This window comes from Ammodytes marinus (assembly GCF_949987685.1).
Source record: "Ammodytes marinus genome assembly, chromosome: 9".
Lineage (NCBI taxonomy): Eukaryota > Metazoa > Chordata > Actinopteri > Uranoscopiformes > Ammodytidae > Ammodytes > Ammodytes marinus.
The window spans coordinates 18,949,079-18,971,077 of record NC_137213.1 but is presented as its reverse complement, the minus strand read 5'-3'; the positions used below and the strand labels follow the sequence as shown (position 1 = coordinate 18,971,077).

At 41.3% G+C, this 21,999-nt stretch overlaps 3 protein-coding genes across 4 annotated transcripts; 2 read left to right on the top strand and 1 right to left on the bottom strand.

Annotated features, from left to right (window-relative positions):
* Positions 1–867: 867 nt before the first annotated feature.
* LOC307255216 (E3 ubiquitin-protein ligase MARCHF2-like) lies at positions 868–6,239 on the top strand. Of its 2 annotated transcripts, none has more exons than XM_080033865.1 (5): positions 868–1,158; positions 2,363–2,583; positions 2,675–2,870; positions 3,321–3,530; positions 4,312–6,239. In XM_080033865.1, the coding sequence occupies exons 2-5, from the start codon at positions 2,399–2,401 to the stop codon at positions 4,465–4,467; spliced, it is 747 nt and encodes a 248-aa protein (XP_079889991.1). In that variant the 5' UTR covers positions 868–1,158; positions 2,363–2,398; the 3' UTR covers positions 4,468–6,239. The 2 variants fall into 2 exon arrangements, with proteins under 2 accessions (XP_079889991.1, XP_079889990.1); XM_080033864.1 differs by having other exon boundaries at positions 2,302–2,583.
* Positions 6,240–6,505: 266 nt separating this feature from the next.
* On the bottom strand, positions 6,506–11,442 carry LOC307255109 (ras-related protein Rab-11B). The gene is made up of 5 exons (XM_080033728.1): positions 11,236–11,442; positions 9,384–9,579; positions 8,558–8,751; positions 7,759–7,839; positions 6,506–7,192 (listed from the first exon to the last, which is right to left on the bottom strand). Exons 1-5 carry the CDS (start codon positions 11,273–11,275, stop codon positions 7,047–7,049), a joined length of 657 nt encoding a protein of 218 aa, XP_079889854.1. The 5' UTR covers positions 11,276–11,442; the 3' UTR covers positions 6,506–7,046.
* Positions 11,443–12,388: 946 nt separating this feature from the next.
* LOC307255163 (mitochondrial import inner membrane translocase subunit TIM44-like) lies at positions 12,389–21,745 on the top strand. The gene is made up of 13 exons (XM_080033799.1): positions 12,389–12,435; positions 14,265–14,369; positions 14,642–14,809; positions 14,949–15,029; positions 15,495–15,644; positions 15,795–15,928; positions 16,041–16,126; positions 16,418–16,510; positions 17,211–17,335; positions 18,033–18,083; positions 18,336–18,425; positions 18,635–18,745; positions 19,418–21,745. Exons 1-13 carry the CDS (start codon positions 12,406–12,408, stop codon positions 19,535–19,537), a joined length of 1,344 nt encoding a protein of 447 aa, XP_079889925.1. The 5' UTR covers positions 12,389–12,405; the 3' UTR covers positions 19,538–21,745.
* Positions 21,746–21,999: the final 254 nt, after the last annotated feature.

Here is a 21,999-nt window from a genome sequence, read left to right as displayed (position 1 = left end):
GCAAAGCAGAAGTGCTCACTATCACACATTTAGACAGATTTGTGAACAATGTTTGAGAGAAATGGTAATATTGTGTATCTAGAATGAATTTTAGATCTTTAAGTCCATCTCATGAAAAATGGGAGCAAAAACAAAAGTGTTGCGTTTATATTTTTGTTGAGTGTAATTGAATAGCCCTTCTCTAGGCTATTCATCATATTGGATTGCATTTTACTTTCCACAGTGCTTTGGCTTAAACACTGCACCAATGTCTAATGACTCTAATTAATGTCGCTTTTTAAAAAAAAAGAAACCCATCCAACCCTAATCTCGTGCCCTTTAAGCTCCTGAGACCTGAGAAACAGCTGTCCCAACGCTGCGACACCCAAGGGTTGACTAAATGCTCCCACCTAGTGGTTATATCTTGACATAACTTACTACAGATGTTTTCTAGATGGAGGACGACGTGTCCCTAAAAGAAAACTCCATTGATAGGAAAAAGTTACTGGAGAATTTTAGCCACAGCATCTCCAAGCAGCCGCAATCACACGTTTTGTTGGTATTGTTTTGTACCGTGTGCTGCATTCAGGCCTCCTCGTAAAATGTAATGGTCGGAAGCGCTACTTGTCTCATTGGTCATTTTACATCTAGAACGTAAGGCAAACAAAAGTATTTCTGTGACTTCCATGTTCACTGACCTCCTGAACAGTACACTTAGAGACAGACAATTACCAGTAGTTCTCACAAACGTTAATATATAGCCGTAGTAGCCTATTTGTCACTTTGATAGCTGGTGTGTGTGAGACCGTTATTTCAACATCACTGATAACTTTGAAGGCAGCATCGTGTCACATGACCAGAGCACAGCTGAGGGATGCTGAGGCTTGCCCGTTACTAGCCTGTTAGCCCAGCTAGCCGTGTCGGGTATTCCTGGCTGTAACGCCGTTTGTTCCCACCCTTCTCAACGGAATCACCCGCGGGAGATACACTACAAACCATGGAGAGGATGCGTCGCACGTGGTCTTCTTTTGCGTCCCCTCGCATTATCGGCTTTTTGGTTGGACGTCAATGTCATAGTTTGTAGCAAGGGCTGTCCTCTTAGCTCAGCTAGCCCGTGTCTGGTTAACGCAGGGCCAAGACCAAGGCCAGTCGAGAAAAAGGGGGGGTGGAGGCCGTAGGGTGAGTATATTTACGCTAACGCCTTGTTTTTCCACCGTATTGACAGGTTTTTCTATACACTAACATCACATACCAGCGCGTTGTCTAACAACTGTGTTGCTACTACATCACCTGGTTTCCTTTTGTTGTGATAAATGTTGCCGATGTGGGCGGTGGTACATAAACGCTGCTCGGCTACTGTATCGTCTCAAATGAGCTGTTCAGTGTTATATGTTAACCATCGAATATAAGCAGACAATGTACCGTTAAACGTACAATGGTCGCGTTGACTGACAGCACGAGGCTTTATTTTTTGTGTGTGGTCTAATGATAACAGTGTGAAGGCTACCCGATTGTTAGAATAAGCGTTAATTCGCAACATCGCTAGCCTTGTTTGGCTTATTTATCTTTATCGTGCGGGGTTTAAATACACGCCATGTTTCCATGTGTATGCCTATTATGACACCATACTTCTTTACTTTTCAATGCCAGAATAGTTCAAGAGTATATACAACACTGTGATATACTCTGTATTTGCGGGCCAACACGGTTTATTAAAACCATATCACCCCTATTTACTGAATAGTAGGCCTCATTACCAACTTATTGTATGAATTACTTTAAGCATGAAATTCATGTGTGTATGGCTGCACCAGCACTCAAATTGAAAGGTTCTAGCTAAATGTCCTGTGTATGTGTTTTGGACGTTTCTCTGCAGCATGACATATTTGGCTTTTCTTCTCTCTTTTTTTTGTTGCAACTTTGGCATCTTGATTTTAGGAATTTGCTGTGGGGTGCAAGCATAACTTGGCCTCACTGCTATGCTTTGCACAGATGGACCCATTTGGTCAACAGCAATTATAAATATTTAATTATTAGGCCTATTTAAGATGCCGTGCGTGGCTTTGGGACTTCTTTCTAAGGTTATGTGTGTTTTTATTTCTAGCAAACACATTTTCCGGGCCTTTTTGACATCTATAGCCTCAACTTACTTTGTCTGCTCCTTTTTAGGATGTCATGTCACCCTCTCTTACATTCTCATGGCATCTCTGAGACTTACAAAAGGGCATACGAAAAGAAAAGCTTGCAAGAATAAACATTATGTTGTCATTTCAAGTCACTCATACTCTGTCCTTTGTTTATCTCCTGGCCATAAATCACCAGGCATTTGTTGAACAGGAGAGGAGAAGAGTAGGATCACAACTTCTTCTTCTGTGGCTTCCAGCTTCCTCTTAGTCACTGTCACCCCTCCTGTTGAGCCATGTCTTCATCAGGCTGCTGCCAGCTACCCGGCTCCCTTTGTGACTACTCCGGGAACGCAGAATCCGATGCCTCCAAGGATTCAGAGGAGTCTGACTCTACGACGCAGGCCCAATACATTGCCAAGGTTACGGCTAAAGATGGCCGCCCACTCTCCACTGTTGTCAAAGCAGTGAGCTCGCAGAGGTAAGAGGAGGAGTAACTCGCATGGAATACACTGGCATTACTTTGTACTTTGGTTGACACTGGTTTGTCTACTTCTGCTCCGCTTCCGTAGTGATGTGGGCATGTGTCGGATTTGCCACGAGGGAGCCGGAGGGGAGACCCTGCTGTCACCCTGCGACTGCACCGGCACGCTGGGCAAAGTGCACAAGAGCTGCTTGGAGAAGTGGCTGTCCTCCTCCAACACCAGCTACTGTGAACTCTGTCACACAGAATTCACCATCGAACGACGACCACAACCACTCACACAGGTAAAGGGGCTTTTAACTGAAATGATAAATGCTTTTTACTGCCATTTTTTTGAAAGATGAGAATGTGCCAAGACATTTCTAGTGCGGGACACTGATTTTTCTATGGGGTTGTACTTTCACAGGTACATTGTAAGTCTATGGGATTAATTCTAAGCCGTGTAGAAAGTGTGCCAGCAAAGCAGCATCTTCAGAATATGAAATCATTTGCCAACGTTGAAGAGAGTTTTGCCTCTATTTATTAGGATTAGTTTTCACTAGCATAAATGCAATATTAGATATTCAGGAAAATAACACCTTTTTAATTACCCCTCTAATTGTCTGATTTTGTGGTATTAGTCTTTTGCATACTAAGATGCATCAGTCAATGAAAATAACACTGGCTATGCTAAGGTGATACTGTAGAAAGCTAGTTTTCAATCAGGCTGATGACCTCTTTTGCATCCTGCTCAGTGGCTGAAGGACCCCGGGCCTCGCAGTGAGAAGCGCACTCTGCTGTGTGACATGGCCTGCTTCCTCCTCATCACGCCGCTGGCTGCCATCTCCGGCTGGCTGTGTCTCCGGGGAGCCCAGGACCACCTGCAGCTCAAGAGCAGACTGGAGGCTGTGGGCCTCATCGCCCTCACCATCGCCCTCTTCACCATCTACATCCTCTGGACACTGGTAATTAATGCTTTACTCAAAGTTATGTCTACTGTAATTGAGAAAGAGACATTTGTTTTCTGAAACACATGTACATGTACTGCTGTTAAGATGCTAGCACAGAGTGAATGTCTTCTTTCTCTCTGACATCTCCACACCCACACATTTGTTTTTTTATGTCTTGGTGTGCCACATTGGATTTGGTTAAAAAAAAATGCTACACACGCAATACTAAGGCGACCAAACCTACGAATTTAGGGTGCTGTTGTTAATGATTGTTTGTGACCGTTTTACTGGCCCCAGTACGACCTTGAATAACACTGGAACAAAGTCGAAGGGTAGAGAGACGTGAAGGCATGTGTAACTATATGATCTCTGGCACAGATGATCAATAATTTGTTTGAGTTGGCCAAATGGTTCATGCAAGCGCAAACATGTGTCTCATTGAGGATGGTGAGAGTAAGCCTTTACTTACTCTTGCGTGTAAAATATGCTCCTTTTCCTATTCAACAATCTTCAAAGAAAAAAAGGTGTAATTTGAATCTGAAACCTTCCTCGTGAACGTATTCCTTAGATCTTCAGCGAATTGATTCATTAGAAATTATAAATTGGAAGCTTTAGCCCCTTGAGCTCAAAGCTTGAGAGCACCTGTCCTGCAGCAGTTGCAGCGTCAGTCAGCACATTGTTACTGTCCTGCGTTGATACTACTCCGTCTCAAATATCTCATTCAGTTGTATTGATGTCTGTTCTCTTGTCAACTCCTGCCATTGCCCCCACCCACTCTCCTTCCATCCAATCTCAGGTGTCATTTCGGTATCACTGTCAGTTGTACTCGGAGTGGAGGAGGACCAATCAGAAAGTGCGCCTGCTCATGCCCGACATGAAAGGGGCGCACACCACCCAGCGCTCTGTGCCGACCAAGTCGACCAAGAAAATGACTGACGAGACCATCGTATGAGTGCAGAAGGGGGCCCGAGAGGAATATTTAAAAAGCGCCCACTGAAGCAATCTCTAAAAAAAAAAAAAAAAAAAAGATCATATTAATGAACCTTTGCACTTCATATGGACCATTCTGAGAGGGGAGAGCTGCTTCCCCCTCTTGTTTTCTTTTATCGAAGCACTTGATGTAAACTACTATGGTGTCGCCACAAGAAAAGTGGGAAGAACTCATTCCGGAGTCACAGTTGATGTTGAAACACAGAGTTGTCAGCAGACAGCCAGTGCTGGGATGTGAAAGACTGAACACTTGGATAATGAACTAACCAGTCAAACTGTATGGCCGTGACAAAAACTTATGAAATACTAAGACACAAGCTAACGTAGCAGGATATAACTGATTCAGCATGCTACTACAGTATAATATGAAACATATTCACTACCTATAATTCCCCCATGCCCCTTCACAATGTATTTAGCTGTTTTTGAACAATGGGCAGCCAATAGCCCGGCAGAGGATAATAATCCTAAAAACACGATTGACAAAGTCTTTCTGTGAATATTCTTTCTTGACAAATAGAGGGCGACAGTCGCTCATGCCAATGTTCTTGTCCATAATCTGAACCCTTTTAAAGTGTCCTGTTAAAGCTTTTTCATTGCTGTATGACGGCTTAAACTCAAATCCCTTTTCTGTTCCGACAACAGCTAAGGCATCACGTATTTATCACTCTAGTCACGGGGTCAGTGAAGATTGTAGTATAATGGAAAAAACGAACTGCAGCCGTGAAACGGCAGAGCAGTCATGTATAAGGGAATAGTATTAAAGGTGCGGAAAAGTGTTTACATTCTAATTGGGTGATGTCTCTACTATTGTCATAATAGTGAATTAGCAAAGGCCCTGCTCCACATGTAAATGCACCATTCATTAATTGAGCTGCCTAGTAATGACCTGTAGTTACGTCCATCACAAGTGATGCAATTTACAAAAGAAGAGACACCGTGCTCTGAATAGTGAGATTACAGATGTTTTTTCCTGTATTAAAAACTCAGATGTATCAGAGCAGGCTGGTACCCTGTAAAAAAAATGGGGGGTACAAAAGAGAGAAATGCGTTTCTGAGGTGTCAATCAATGTATCCAGCATATGCTTAAAAAAGGAAAGTATTTTGTGTTATTGTAGTCTTCCTGCTGCATCCCCTGGAAACGTTGGGTTTTTGTGCAATAAAACACGTGGGACTCCTGGACTAATTCAGTGTGGAATGTGACTTGTCTGGTGGTTTCAGGTAATTCATCCTCTAATGAACTTCATGTTATCTAAGGAATTATGTCTAATATCCACTCACTGTGGAGGGAAATGCTTTGAAATTTCTCTTTTTTTTTTTTTGTAATACTTTCAATTGTTTTCCCATTTAATTTGTGATGTTAAACCATTAATATTTATAATTTATAGCTGAGTCGAAGTGCATACCACAAATATGACATCTACTCCAGTACAATTTCAGGTACTTGAGTATTTTAACTTCAATCTATTTATACTTCTGATCCACTACACTTCATTTACAGTAATAGTTACATTCTTGATTAATCATGTGAAAACATTAATTTATAAAATATAAAACATTGCTAATACACACATATGTTGTTGGTTCCTATCCTTTTTGGCTTTTGACATTTTGATAGAAGTTGGAGCTCCTTGTCACATGTAATATGTTTCTTTAACATCTGTACTTAAGAATGGTTTCCCTTTTTTAACCTTCTAAAATAGATTTAAAAAAATAATTATTCAAGACCTAAAGAGATGGAATGGTCAAATATTTTACAGAAAGAGCAAAGATTATGTTGAATGTCTGAAAAGTGAATACAAATTTGTGTCGCACAACTTTGTTTTTTCTTCTTTTTCACCCCAAGTATCATCTTACATCTCCAATAAATTATATTCAGACCCAAACTATCTAATGTTACATTTCTATATAATAAGTCGGCATCACAAGGGAAAGGTCACTTTGCAGGTCAGGCATATCATTTTATGTGTTGCAAACAAAAAGAGGGGAGACACACGCCGCTCAATAATATTGTAAAATTTAATTTCATGGCATTAATATAATGTATGTGAGCGGACAAGCTTTCAAAACAAAAATAACAGAAAAAATAATATATTTTACACAAAATGAAATAAGCATTAGCAGCGTCACAACCACTTTTGAGATGATGAACGAGGAGGAGGAGAAAGCCCAAAAACAGGACTGCTGGTACAGCTGGAAAAGGCAGGATTCAAACCGTCACCACCTCCAATACATGGCGATAAACTTCTACAAAGGAGATGTCTATAGGCTTACAGGGTCTCTGCCAAAGCTATTCAGCTGCACTATCATGGGAAACTGTGGTAGCTACTAAACGCGGTACCATAAACCATCAGTCCTGTTTTTGCACTGGGGGATGTAGAAGATTGTACCTGGGTCAGATTACAATTTAAAAACACCTTTTCTTGTCATTTGTCGTTAGTGGCGCAACATAACTGACTCAACTGATGGATGGAAGCACACCAGCGCTGCGGCTTTCAATTGATAATCGACCCAGGTGAGGGAGGGGAGGGTTGCCATGGGTTACAGGTTCTGACAGCACTGCAGTTTGCTCCCCCTCTGGCCGTCGGTGGTGGGCGGAACACTGATGTCCACGACGTTGTTCCCCGGGGACTCGTCATGGGCGGACCGCTCGGCAATCTGTTTCTGTGACACGATGCGGTAGATTTCTGTTTTTGGAGAAGATGGAATGGAAACCCAATCAGACCCCTAAATTCTGTAGAGGTTTTTGGATGGACTGGCATCAAGTATGCCTGGTTGATGTGGGGTCATTTGGCAAACCGTTGTAAATTTGATTTATGATTTTTTTAAACTCACACAATGATGCTGAAACTTATAGGTGAAAGCAGGGCTGAGATAATTTTTGGGAAGTTGATACTTCAGTTACTTAAGTTACAGTAAGAGGAAGCTATGCTGGTAAACCTAAGAGATTAGTAATCAGAAATTACCCTTTTGTTTTTTCCAGTTACAAAATGTTTTCTCTTTGTCAATATCAAAATCAGGTTACAAAATAGACTTCAGGTGTAAGCTCTCTGTTCTTCTTACATCACAAAAAAGTTTAGCGGCCGAAAACTTCTTAAAGCTTGTGGGCTTAAAATCAGTTACAGCTAAGATTTCACATAGTAGTCTAATGGTATGTTATTAGATCCAGGTCTGGTAATGGTGAAAAGTTCAGCTAACAGTACATGGCTTTATTATTCAGGTAGGATATCAACAGTGGTAACATCAAGCATACCTGTGAGGATGTTCTTGAAGGCTTCTTCAACGTTTGTCGAGTCGAGGGCTGAAGTTTCTATGAATGATAGATTGTTCTTCTCTAAAGGGGAAACACAAGGAAACATACATTTAACAGCAGTCCATGACTAGAGACGGAGAGAACCAGGGAACCAACCACATAAAGGTTTCTATCATGATGGTGATCAGCAAAGGCGACTGGCAACATATAGATTGTTATACATATCAAATCTCTTTAGTATAAAAATATAAATGTATTAAAAAAATCCCTTGCCAGACCCCAATATTAAGGCCGAAAAAAAAGGAAACAGTAGCGCTTACTTCAGGCACACTGGCACCAAGCCAGGGATGTAGTTAAAAAGCCATGTATGTATTTATGAGTCTTCTTTTTTTTCAATATAACCACCACTGTGATTATGCATTAAGAATTGTATCTATGTAAGTTACCTAAGCTATATGACAGTCATAATCAAAGGAATTACAATCACTCTGTTTGATTGTCTTTTCAGTCCTGCCCTGAAGAAGACCCAGTGTGGGTTGAAACTAGTCTGCGTTATGAGACTTTTTTTACTCTTGACATGCCCTAAACAATAAAGGTTTGTTAACTACATCCTTGGCTTGGGGCAAGTGTTCGTCAAGTAAGCTTTAGTGCTATTCTTTATTTCCTAAGTGACTTTAAGAGCACCCTGCATTCAACTGGAGTACACTTATTTACAAATTAAAGCATATGGTGTCATATTCCATTTGATATCTCCCATATTAAGCCTTCCCTGTGTAATTTTAGTAAAGCTCTGGTATACCTGCAAAGGCCCGGGCCTCGTCCGTGGGCACGGCCCTGAGGTGGCGAAGGTCGCTCTTGTTGCCCACCAGCATGATGACGATGTTGTTGTCTGCGTGGTCCCTCAGCTCCTTCAGCCAGCGCTCTACATTCTCATAGGTCAGGTGTTTGGCGATGTCATACACTAAGAGAGCCCCCACTGCTCCTCTGTAGTATCTAGAAACAAGAGCAAAGAAAACAAAGGTATAACATCAGGGCGTCTGCAGCAGGTCCATATGAAGTCCAATTTTTGTTCTGGTTTTATCCCTAAAACTCATTCCAGCTATTCTTTCATGACCAACTTATTTATTTTGCCTTCGAAAATAGGCTACTTATCCAGAATATACAGTTAGTTCAATATGCGTCCTTTTTCTTGTCATTGTTGTGATGTCACATTATCATGTTAACCAGGTTCACGGCATCTCATTCAGCCCTTTTTAAAACTTTTGCAATATGTTCACTTGAAGTGGACTCATATTCTATTTATTTTCCCTTCTTTGGGTCTTGAATTCAATTATGTGAGAAATATGTGTCAAAGTGACAATTTGCTTCCTGTCTTCAAGGGCACGAAGGGAGAAGGGCGCCTGGTGGTGTCTAACTCAAGGAAGATTAAACCTATATGTTAAGCCTCGTTGAGCATCACCCCTTATGTAGCAAAAAAATTAAATAAAATCTGCCTTATTTAAAGTGATCTAATCTGAAGGGTAAAGTGGTAAATTGTGACTGCACCACTCAAGCATTTCCCCCCCACACTGAGGGTTTTTTCAGGTGACACAAGGCAGGACTCAGGACTGTCTATGTGGACTCACGCTGAGGTGATGGCTCTGTAGCGCTCCTGTCCCGCTGTGTCCCAGATCTGAGCCTTTATCGTCTTGCCGTCCACCTGGATGCTGCGCGTGGCAAACTCCACCCCGATGGTGCTCTTACTCTCTAGGTTGAACTCATTCCGTGTGAATCGAGAGAGCAGGTTGCTCTTCCCTACGCCCGAGTCCCCAATTAATACAACTTTGGAAGCACAGACAGGGAGGGAGAGAGGGAGGAAGAAGAAAGAAGGGAAGGGAGAGAGGGAAAAAGATGACATAAGTGTGTTAGTATACTCTGTGTATGTGTGATAGGAGAGGTATAGGGAGTGGGCATGTATTAATAGATCCAGAAAATGTCAAAAAGAAAGGACTGTAAAAGAAAATAGATACAACAAAGCTGTAATGACTTATATCATAAGTATCCGAAATTAAAGAAAGTTTGATTTCTGATCCACCATTCATCATAAAGATGAGGAAAAAGTTGTATTGAAGAATATGCTTCAATGATCTGTTTGTCTTACATAGCTTTTTCACTGAGCAAAATATTCTCAGCTGAATAAATGAGGCTTTGCTCGCCCTGCAATAGACTGCATATGCTTGACCTTTTAAATCAACAGTTTAGCCCAGTCAAAACTTACCTGATGTAAGTTCTGTTGAACCCTAATTTAAATGTTCAAGAGCCGTCTACAAAAACAACTGTGGGAAAGTGACACCAACACTGAGAAGGACTATCCTACATGTGGGAATCTCATAATGAAAACATCTAAAAGAACCACAAGTGCACTACAATACAAAGTGTCAAGCACCCTTACGCGTGAACTGACAACACGGATCAGTTGTTATGGGGTCTAAAGTGATTGATTGTAAGGGGCTGTTGAGGTGGCTGCTGTTCCCAGCACAGCAGCAGCAGAGCAAAGGTGGAGCCCTTTTGTTTTCTCAACTTTTCTGTCTTCCTCCACACAACGGAAATCGAGCCCAACTTTGTCCCTCCACATCGCGCTGGTCCAGGCTGCAGGAAGCTGATAACAGGCTTCATCACAACCTGAATCGACAGTTTTGGCTGCCTTTCCCTTCCTGTTTCGGCCGGGTACACAGACGATGGCTCGGGAGAGAGAGAGAGAGAGAGAGAGAGAGAGAGAGAGAGAGAGAGAGCCCTCGCCTCCGGCAGATGCCCTTTTCATCCCACAGAGGATACTTTGTTACTTCCAAATGGCCATTTGCCTTATACAGGCCCAGGATGTTAATGTGCCACAGGAGCTGTTATCGCGATCAAAGGGAGGCATTCTGGACCCAACTGAGCACTAAAGATAAACACAGGGACGGACCCGAGTCAGGGACCGCGTCTTCTCTGATAGGGCCTATTGATCGTCCATTATAACGCCATTTCGCAAAGTTAGGAGCGAGTGTGAGCATTGTTTAGCGTCAGTAAAGAGCTGGATCCCCAATCGTATTGATCAGGAGACGTTCACAGGCCTAAAGATGTGGGACTGTGTAGAAACCTAGAAACACATCAACAGTCACAGTCATTCAATAAATGAGGAAACTGTTCACTCAGACGAGCTGATGAAAGTTGAATACAAAAGGCTGAGCGCGGGTAGGGTGTTGCATCCTCCACCTATAAATATAGCTGCAGGCGCTGTAATGTTACAATGACAGCATTATGTTGTAACACCATCCGGGCAGTTTTTATATAAACACATAGTTACCAAGGCTATGTTTCCTTAGAAAAAGCAGATCTAAGAGCGAAAATAAGATATAGGCTAGGCTATGTATAGGCATTTGTAAATCACAGCTCCAACGTGAGCCTCTGTAAAGGGGGAATGCAGTCATCGTTTTTCTTTTTTTTTCTTTTTCATACCTTTGAACAAGAAATCGTATTCATCGTCACGGTTCCCCATTCTAGACGACGAGGCCGCTCCAACGCTTGTGTCCGGAAGAAGGTGTGTGAAAAGTGTGGATTTGAATTGTCTTTATACGCCAGGAGAAAAATAAATATTGGCCAAAGGGTTTGTGCTGAGACTGCGCCAGTTCTGGCTGTCAAGGCGAGCTGGCCGCAGAAGGGGAAAAGCTCCCAACTCTGCAGAGGGAGGGGAGGAGTCCCTACGCTTCAAATACCTTCCTCGCGGGGGCGCTCCTTAACTGGTGGAATGCCAGCAGAGAGCATCCCCGTGTGTCGGACACACAGCCTAATTTTGAATGAAAGAAGTGAGTGACAGACAGCAGGGTCAGGCTATACAAAGGATGTTCACATCGTTTGAATTCAGTCTACTTTCACATCAAATGAAAAGAAAGGAGGCCATTTTTCTTCAGTTTTTCTATTTCTTTTAGCCTTTATGTCTATTCTGCTTAGTATTTTTCTGTGCTTTTTTGTTGTTTGTGTAATAGGTTTATCAAGTGACTTATGAATACTGTAGGCCTAGTGCAATTTTGGGTGACAGATTTATATTTTAAAATCTAAATCAAATTATATGACTGAATTCTTTGTCGTTACTGAAATTACAAAAATATCTTGATCAATTGATGAATTGAAAGAGTAAACAAAAATGCCTACTATATGTAATTGGCTTTTCATGATATAGTAGGCTACTGGATGTTGTGACAGTGACTGTGCTTTTGTAACAATATGATAAGGCTATGTAACAATGTGTAACTCCAAGGACATCAAATGCACCAATGGTGATTTTAGGTTATTGGGACATATTGGGACATTTTCTGACTCATTGTAACTGTGCTTTCAAATTGAACCCATTTGGAAATAGCTTAATGAGCTAAAATAAAGTAAATTTGCTTTAAACTGTGTCAACTAGTTACTGAATAACAACACAAGAGTACAGTGTAGGATAGTTATATACAGTAGGCCTACATAAATTGAAAAAATGTAGGGCTGATTTCTCTTTTAAGTCGTGCTGACAGCTGGCCCCGCCTCAAGACCAGTGGGCCCGCTCTTATTGGACGAGAGGAAGGTCAGCTGCTGCAGACCCGGATGCACGTGCTGCTCCCTGGCTGCTCCGTGCATTTCAAGATCAAGATGGCAGCCTCCGTGTGTCGGTGCTACGATGTAAGTCAATCTTTCATGTCTTTAATTGCAGCTCTCCGGTCTCCAGCAGACAGTTTGGCGAAGGGGAAAGGAATAAGCGGTTTTGTAGTCAATCTTCTCGCGTCCGGTTCATGTGGAGGGGGGTTTCTTAGGTTGTTATGAATCAATGAATGTTGGGCTCGAGATGTCCATTAGAATAGGCCGTGTTACATCAGACACACCGCTGGGTAGTCAATGTTCCTGTTAACATATCAGCTTCTTATATTAACAGTATGTTTAAGGTTTGTAGGTGCAAAGATGGCTGTGTGTGCACTTATATTTTGTAAAATGTGGGTAAAAAGTGAGACTCATACATAAACTCAGGCACTGACGAGTCGACCATAGACTGTAGTAGGCTATAAGGCACTGACGCATCGTTTCTAGTCGTTATGAAACACAAGAGGTTAAATAATGGGGTGTTATGTCTTTCAGGTATGTTTGTATCCACACCTATGTTATTACACATTTTAAAAGCCATTAGGCTATGTAATGGGAATTATTGCATATGGTCTAAATCTCCTGACTGAAATGTTGGCATGCTTATTTATCTTGTATTACTCCTGTAGGCCTATATCAAACGGTTATTCTAGAAGCACTCAAACAGCACCCCCTCTATTGTCTTGTACACAAAACCCCCTGCAGTGTCACCTATCCCTACCCCCCCTGAAGCAGTAAACAGTCTGTCTCTGTTCTTAGGATCCAGGAACATGAAGCCTCTATTGTTTGAATAAAACTCTTTGCTTTAAACACAGTATATGTTCTTTTTCTCACAACAGCTACATTATTTTACTTGAATAGGAGCTTCAGCTATATTGTCTGTGCAATAATTTTTTAATCATAGCTTATCACATAACTTTGACTGCTGTTACCTACACCCCATGTGCTTTACAGACATACTGTGTTACTGTCTGACCATTTCTGTATACAACTGGGGGGGGGGGATCACCATTTAATGTATCACTCACCAAAACAGCTGGATATATGTAAGGCATCCAATGTGACAATGTAGGTAAAATTCCTGTTTTGCAGAATTGCAGTCACAGTAATGTTACCACTCGTGAAAGGGAAGTAAAATAAATCTTAACAAAAGCAGGTTTGGTAGGCCCATTTGAATAGTTTTTTTTTTTTTTTGGGTCGAGATTTTAAGAGGAAATATATACTGTATAAGGGAACACACTACAAAAAGCTTCAGTAACAAAGTTTGCTTAGACGACTCGTGTTTCAATAAGAAGAAGAATATGTTACAGACTTGAGGGTTTGGTATCGGCTCCAGTGTCTCTGTTATACTGTGAGTGGTTGTACGCTTATGTCCGGCTAATGTGGGGTCAATCCATTGAGTAGAGCCTTGAAGAATCAATGCCAAAGAAAATTGGAGCTGTTGTCAAGGCTATTGTTATCATATGTGTAAGCTGTTGAGACAATGGTTACATGTAGCCTGGCAAGGTGTCGCTTTTAGGCAAGACACCTAGATGTGAACTTCTGCACTGCAAACAACCAAAACTAATCTATTGAATGTGTTCTTTACAATTAGCCTCACAACCAAATATTTTTTTTATTTTTTTTATATATATTTTTGGCATTTTTATGCTTCATTGATAGTGTAGAGACAGAGTTGAAATGGGGCAGAGAGGGGAGTGACATGCAGAGAACAACCGCGGGCTGGAATCGAACCCGGGTCCGCTGCCGGCCGAGGCCCAGGGGGGGGGGGGGGGACCTACCAACTGAGCTAAGGGCGCTCCCAACCTCGCACATTATTGTCAGTGCAGAACTAATTATTAACCTGACTCTGTGTTACTTTGTACCCGTTGCAGCTGGTTGGCAGACGTGCCCTGGTCCTCTGCTCCCGGTCTGTGGCCTCTTCAGTGTGGAGAGGAGATGCCTACAGGATACATGGGAGGCCAACTGCAGCTGTGCAGGTACACACACACACACCGAACGCTGCCATTCACCTTTCAATGCCAAATATACTCATTGTCGATTACATCAAAGGAAATAAACGGCTATATATGTAAAATATATAATTACTTTGAGTCTGAAAATTGGGTTGTTTTATCTGACTGCTTGGTCATTTTAAGAATTGTTATCTTTCCTACACATACATGAGCAGAGTGATTTAAAGAAAGCCTCTTCAGTGGAAATATGTGAATAATGTGTTCACACTAACACCTGTCTGTCTTTGCCGCATTAGGTCCGATATGCTTCAGGAGGACGTAAAGGTTTCCTGGGAGAGTTTGTGGATAACCTTCGTCAGGAGTTCAGTAAGAATCAGGAGATGAAAGACAACATCAAGAAGTTCAGAGAAGAGGCAAAGAAGCTGGAGGAGTCTGATGCTCTCCAACAAGCCCGCAAGAAATATGTAATGAACATTTTATTAAAGCAAATCTTTCTCTGGGTCATCAAATAAAAATTTCATTTTTTTTGCGTCAACTCAAGTTTGCTTTGCATAATTTTTTTTGTAACATGATCACATTGTTTTGTGTAATTCCCTTCATTAGAAATCTATAGAGGCTGAGACGGTGAAAAGTTCAGAGGTGTTTAAGAAGACCTTTGGCTCCCTGTCAGAGACCGTCAAGGAGGTGAGGCATCATCAAGTCTTCTGCTTTACAATATTTATGGAGTTTTTATACCAGTGATGGATAAATCCGTTTTGGATTTTTTTTCCTCTTGTCCAATCTCCTTACGTTTTACCTTATGTCTTCACATGGTCAAATGTTTGATATTGCTGTGTAAAATGTCCAAAAGTACATGAAAAAAGTTAAAGGTGGAGTCAGGGATTCTGGAGAACGCTTATTGTCAAAATGACAAAGTGATTTTGACAACAAGTATTCTCCAGAATCGCAGACTCCATCTTTAAGTCTACTTGGTTTTCCAGAAATATTACATATTAAACCTTATACACTGAATCATTGGGATTTGTGTGTGTGTATGTGTGTGTGTATGTGTGTGTGTGTGTGTGTGTGTGTGTGTGTGTGTGTGTGTGTGTGTGTGTGTGTGTGTGTGTGTGTGTGTGTGTGTGTGAATGTATTGTCGTTTGGACATAGGGTCTTGAGGAGGTGACTCGTACTGACATCGGGAAGAAGATCAAGGAAGGTGTAGAGGAGGCTGCCAGGTCGGCCATGCACTCTGCAGAGTCTGTGTCCAAAGGAGGAGAAAAACTGGGAAAAAGTGGCGCATTCAGGGCCATCTCACAGGTTAGAAGATATAAACAACATATTATCCATTGGTTTCCATGCGTTTTACCCTCCCAATGACAGCTGCTCTGGACTAGCGTCTTGTAGCATAATCTAAATAAACAATAGCTCTTCTAGTGAGTTGGTCATAATAGTGCGTGATCTCCATAGGGTGTGGAGACCATGAAGAAGGAGATAGATGTGGGTGATGCGGGCCCGTACAGAGCTCCCTCTCAGCTGAGGAAGAGAACCGAGTCCTCTTCCAAAGGAGCCGACATTGACTCCAGAGTGTTCGAGGCCAATGAGTGAGTAAAAAAAATGTCTTCATTTGTTCAGTGTATGTTCCCCATTTATCCATAACCGCATGTGAAAGGACTCTTAATGATGGAAGGAATTTTCTTGCATTCTGTGATGCAGAGATGCTATGGGTGTCGTTCTCCACAAGGATTCAAAGTGGTCCCAGCAGTGGAAGGATTTCAAGGACAACAACGTCGTTTTTAACAGTAAGAATAACCTCATAGATTTATTAGCTCAGATAATATGGAATTGTTGTCAAATGCTACTGTACGACTACACTACTGTACACATATGCATAATTTCCCTTTACAGGCAGCAGGTGGCACCAGATTCCTTACAGAACATAAACACCAGACACCTGAACTGAATTAGTTTATCTTAAACAAAGTGCTCATAAGCTGTCCACTGGCGCAGGTTTTTAATCAACTTGTAAAACATTCATGTCATTTTCTATCAATCTTATGCTGATCACAGGTTTGCCTTTACTTTTCCCATAGGGTTCTTTGACATGAAGATGAAATATGATGAAAGTGACAACAGCCTCGTCAGAGCATCCCGGGCGGTGACCGACAAAGTCACTGACTTCCTAGGTAAACGCTCCACAAAAGTTGACATTGATGTTGAAGAGAGTTCTCATTGTCACTTCCCATTCTGAAATAAGCAATGCGTTGAAAGCCACGAAAGAGAAAGTTTGACTGTGGAAGTCCCTAAGAACATGCTTATATGGATGAATCTGACTATATAATTGAACCGAATTATAACCTGAAATCTTGCACTATGAAGAAAGGTGCACTATGTAACGTTGGGTGTTTCAGAGAAGTGAACATTTTCTAAGGTATAGTCTCATAACTGAATAAACAAACTTTCCTCACAGGAAAATGTGATCCCTGTTTTGAAGTTATAAATCTTCCTGAAAAGTTACTGTTTCACTGTTGTTGTTTACAGCAGCAGGGCCCACAGTTTGTTTTTCAAACATATTCTAGTATTACGTTTGGTGGTTTCAGGTTCCCTGAAAATAATTTTCTTTTGATTTTTGATAATAGAATTATTCAATGCAAAGAATTACATGTTGAGAAAATATGTTTCGTAAACTAACTGCAGGCTCTGCAAATGTAAACAAATCCCCCCTCCACTGAAACTGCATAGTGCGCCTTTAAACTTATGTAAACTTATGTTCCATGTCGTTGCCATATGCTGTTTTATAGAAAACTAATATTTGTTAACGTCCTAGTTGAAGAATCGACCTCTTTGTTGTTGCTGCTGTCAATGTTGTGGTTGTTTGTTTTCCAGGTGGTCTTTTCTCTAAGACAGAGATGTCCGAGGTGCTGACTGAGATCGTGAAGGCGGACCCCAACTTCGACAAAGACTCCTTTCTCAAACAGTGTGAGAAAGACATCATCCCTAACATACTGGAGGTAAACACACTCTTCTTCCAGCTTCTTCAGACTCACAGTTTGCTCTTTGTCTGCTTCACTCACCCTTTCTCCATACCCAAGGAGTTTTTCGTTAGAGATGCCAATAAACAGGGCGCTCCGGTGGCGTAGTGGATAGTACCATGTTGGCTCAGGCCTCGTTGCAGGGTTCGAATCCGACCCGTTGACCTTTACTTCATGTCATCCCCCCTCTCTCTCTGTCTCCCCATTTAAATTCTGTACGATAAATAGACGACTTATTGATGAAGGTCTTGCTTTATTAAATGTGAATTTGTACTCCAGCCGACTAAGTTCAGATTCCATTATTGAATTTGTGACTTATCTTGTTAGAATGATTAAAGTCGGCCTGCAACTGTCACATTTTAAAGCTAAAGTTCACATTTTTGATGAAAGGGAAAAACTCCAAACAGTTGTTGTATTGATTAAATAAGGAATGTGTTCTAGTGAAAAGAAGATTTGTTGTGATTTTGCGTACAAGAAAAGGCCTTTTGGTTGAACTGTGTTTGTTTATATTTTTAAAAATCCTCTTACCTCAGTTGTTGTTGTTGTTATTTAATGAATACACTTTTTGGAAGTGTGACTTGAAAGATAAATACTTGACTGAAATGCAGTCTAATTTATTGTGAAATACCCCTCTGTTGTAAACAGTCATCTAATACTATCACTGTCCTTCCTGCAGGCTATGATCCGTGGAGAGCTGGATGTATTAAAAGACTGGTGCTATGAAGCTGTAAGTTTTTCCATTAAATCAACTAAATAAATTCAACATAGTAACATAATTACAAGGACACGTGCTGCCACCCAACAATGTGTAGTCCCTTTTTGGTCTGTTTGGTTCTCTCTTTTGATGTTTTTACACACAAAAAAATCAAAGTTATCCAAACAAAATAATTACTAGTCTGTCCACTTTAGTTGTCATATAGTGTATGTGAAAGCTTTCACATGTTAAACGTGTCTTTTCTTTCCTTGTATCTGTCCTTAGACTTACAGTCAGCTGGCTCACCCCATCCAGCAGGCCAGAGCGCTGGGGCTCCTCTTCCAGTCCAAAATCCTCGACATTGATAACATTGATGTAAGTGGTTCTACATGTGAACACCTGGCAGATACTGTTTTTAAAAAGTGCATTATATAAAAAAAAAAAATCCATTTCCCGTAACAAACATAAGAAGGCACAAAAGCACAGGATTGTATGGTTTACATGGTGTGAATAGAAATCAGGTTGACAATAACTCTTGTTCAGTGCCCTTTTCATTTAGTTTTTTTTTTTTTTTTTTTTTTTAGCTAGCGATGGGTAAGATGATGGACCAGGGCCCTGTGCTGATCATCACCTTCCAGGCTCAGGTTGTCATGGTGATCCGCAGCCCCAAAGGAGACATTGTGGAAGGAGATCCGGTCAGTAAACTCATAATCCCTGTACAGGCATAGTGAATCAGATATAATTATATCATCATCATCATCATCATCATTATTTCAAGGAAGTGAACAACTTGGGTTGGCTTATATTAGTTCAGCAGAACACTGTAACACTCATCTGTCTTTGACTTACTTTCACATGTTTGATGTTGCAACAACAGCTTTGTTTTACTATTGCACTAGGATTTAAACTGACATGTCATAAATATCATGTTAATATTAAAGGAGAACTAAGCAATATGGTCCTTTTTAGCTAACTTCCTGTCAGTGACTGCAGCTATCTGTCCCCTCCCTCGACCCCTACGTCACCACCACATGAACGCGCAGCCGTCTTCGTCAGATAGTGCTGCGATGGAGTGCAGCGAGTCATCGTTCACGGGCACAGAGACCCGTCTCTTTATAGCGCTCTGTCTCCTGATTGGATAAAAACGAGGGGGATACTCGAAATGGATATAGAGTGATTTAACACAAATATTAACAAAAGAATATCGCTTACTTCTCCTTTTAAACATATTGCGTCAAGTCTGTTAAGCGAGTTGCTTCGTAAATCCTCATCACAAGCCAAACCAGGAAGATGTTTATTGAGTTATGGTTGGTCACCGCTGTATATCTGAACATTTGAACCTAAACCCTCCACCCTCTCCATAACAGGGGAAGGTGATGAGGATGATGCACGTCTGGGCGTTGTGTCGTGACCAAGAGGAGCTGAACCCAGACGCGGCCTGGAGACTCCTGGACATCTCCGCCTCCAGCACAGAGCAGGCCCTCTAGGAGGAGGAGGGTGCCATGTTTGTGCCACATAAACTTTGAATTGGGGCCAGAAGATAACAAGGATATGCCTGGGGACACCTGGACTCATACATACATAAGTCTACACATTAACATCTGAAGCCAGAGTGCTGAACCCATGCTCCTGTGTCATGCCCAGAGACTGCACATGAACTTGCTCCCATTTCTGATTGCAACCCAGAAGGATTTACATTTAGCATGTATATATTCGCCAGGGTGTGAATTATACATGAACATGAGAGATTTACTCCTGGTATATGATATCTCTGTAGAAAAACAATGCGTCCACCAATATGTGTGTGTGTGTAGTGTCTTCCTCAGTGTTTGGGTTCCGAGGACATTTTAAATTCATTTTGGAGGATGGATGGAACTGACTTTTTAACAACTGGCCAAAAGAGGACTTTGTGCCATTCCCCTCTCATTGTATCATCCAGTGGCTCAGTCCATCCATATCCGCCTGGGGGGGGGGGATCCCAGATGTACTTGAGAAGGACATTGGAAGCCAGAAGAGGAAAGCTCACTGCTGTCTTTCTTTAAATAATATAAACCATAAAGTTTTGATTCAGCCATGGAACCTTGTTGCAGCAACTAACATTGCTGAGTTGGACAACATGAGAGATGCTGTTTCTTACAAAAAACAGGTCAAAGTTAAAGGGGAACTCCATCAATTTGACTCGACCTATACTATGGAATAAAACTCATGATACTGTATATAAGAGTGCTGCTTCAATTCCAAGCATTTTCTTTAAAAAGATTGTCTCTTGTGGGTCTTCAAACTTCACAAAGTTCTATAATCTGAATTGAATCACTATTAAAAACACCCATGAGAAGAGGTGGAAATAACTACTGCAACACAGTGTCTCAAAATAGTAGTAAAATTAAAAGTTTTATTTTTCAAGGCCAAATTACCATTGGCCATTAAAAAAGATATGCATCTTAGGGACCTATAACAATTAGCTTCCGGATCCTGCTGCTGTGGATGCTGCTTGGTTCCTGCTGCCTTTCACATCACAAACCGTACTCACAAAAATACAAGTAAGATGAAGTCTGACCCATTATAATATAGAATGCAGGCTTCTGTGTAGGCAAGGACTTTGCTCTCATAGGTACTGTACCTGTATGTACTACAACATGGGGAAGCACAAGACCTGGAGAAAACAATACACATATCTCCACTTGCAGTGCATTGGGCTCCCAGTCACTGCACCCTCAATAAGAAAGAAATGTATCGCATCCACAGCTCTGAACTCTTTGTAAATATATACAATGTTGAGCACTGCTTCTTTGTAAGCTAGGGTGGGACCACGTTCGCATATATGTCATCATGGCAGCTATATTGTTTGAGGATCATTTTGCCATCTCATGTTGCACATTGTTCAGCTGTCTGTTGTACTGAAATATTTGGTTTACTTTTTATGTTTGCGGCGTGATGTGAGAAGGTATGGTACTTACTCAAATTCATTAGTCCCTGGTGTGTGCTGATGACGCAATATCCTTTACATGGTTGTATTTTTAGAGACTGCTTTCAGTGATAAGAAAATTCCTGTGCATATTGGAGAAATTTTTGAGAAAAACGTGGGTCATTCCTGGGGTTAAAAAATAAATACCCATCTATTAAGAGTCAACCATAAAATGTGCACATTCAATTATAAAAATCCTGGGAGGAATCGCTCATAAACATGCTTGAAATTTTGTGCAGGGAAAGACTGTTATTCATCCAAAGCATGGGACAGGTAACAATCGGATTGCCGTGGAGTATAGTTTGGATCTTGGTCCCCAGACAATAAATATTGTCCTTTCATTTAGAATCAATGTTGAGTTCCATCTTCAGGAAATATCAAATACTTTATGAGCTTTCCTCTTAACGGCCAACACAAAATACTGTCATTCCTCATTGAAAATTAAGATTGCGATGAGATGTCTATGGGGATGAATCTAATGACCATATAACTTTTACTTTAGCACTGACCTGAAGTCACCAGAGCACCAATATATTATTTTTCTATGCAACGCTTTCACGCTGTGGGCTGTAATGGTTATTACAGACCTGAGAGGCCACTGTATATGAAGTATACAGAATAAAGAGTGTGGTATTGTGAATTGCTTCGCCCAAGCTTCCTCAGAGTCAGCAGCTTTGTTTGCATTGTGTGTTTTTGTGCTCACATGAGAAAATTAAACCCCTGCACGTTATGTGTACTTGTGCTTGTGTGTCATTATTTTTTTTCTCATTTCAAAACTGACATTCTTTGATCAATGTTCATGGATTTGGCCAATGACACTGCTTGATAGACCTATGGATTTGGTGGTATAGGGATGATAGATCAGGCTTTAAATAACACATGCCTGTACATTCACACACACAGCCAATATAAAGGGGACCTCATCCCACAGCTGTCTGTTTTGATGAATGGCTGGGGACGCCCCCTATACTAACTAACCTTCTT

What these genes read in the sequence shown, in the direction of transcription:
- LOC307255216 (XM_080033865.1), top strand. Translation starts at nt 2,399, where the DNA reads ATGTCTTCATCAGGCTGCTGCCAGCTACCCGGCTCCCTTTGTGACTAC. An exon ending in AAAGCAGTGAGCTCGCAGAG is followed by an intron (nt 2,584 to 2,674) that starts GTAAGAGGAGGA and finishes CCGCTTCCGTAG; the next exon opens with TGATGTGGGCATGTGTCGGA. An exon ending in GACCACAACCACTCACACAG is followed by an intron (nt 2,871 to 3,320) that starts GTAAAGGGGCTT and finishes CATCCTGCTCAG; the next exon opens with TGGCTGAAGGACCCCGGGCC.
- LOC307255109 (XM_080033728.1), bottom strand. Translation starts at nt 11,275, where the DNA reads ATGGGGAACCGTGACGATGAATACGATTTCTTGTTCAAAG. An exon ending in TACAGAGCCATCACCTCAGC is followed by an intron (nt 8,752 to 9,383) that starts GTGAGTCCACAT and finishes TCTTGTTTCTAG; the next exon opens with ATACTACAGAGGAGCAGTGG. An exon ending in CGAGGCCCGGGCCTTTGCAG is followed by an intron (nt 7,840 to 8,557) that starts GTATACCAGAGC and finishes TTTCCCCTTTAG; the next exon opens with AGAAGAACAATCTATCATTC.
- LOC307255163 (XM_080033799.1), top strand. Translation starts at nt 12,406, where the DNA reads ATGGCAGCCTCCGTGTGTCGGTGCTACGAT. An exon ending in CATTCAGGGCCATCTCACAG is followed by an intron (nt 15,645 to 15,794) that starts GTTAGAAGATAT and finishes TGATCTCCATAG; the next exon opens with GGTGTGGAGACCATGAAGAA. An exon ending in AAGACTGGTGCTATGAAGCT is followed by an intron (nt 18,084 to 18,335) that starts GTAAGTTTTTCC and finishes ATCTGTCCTTAG; the next exon opens with ACTTACAGTCAGCTGGCTCA.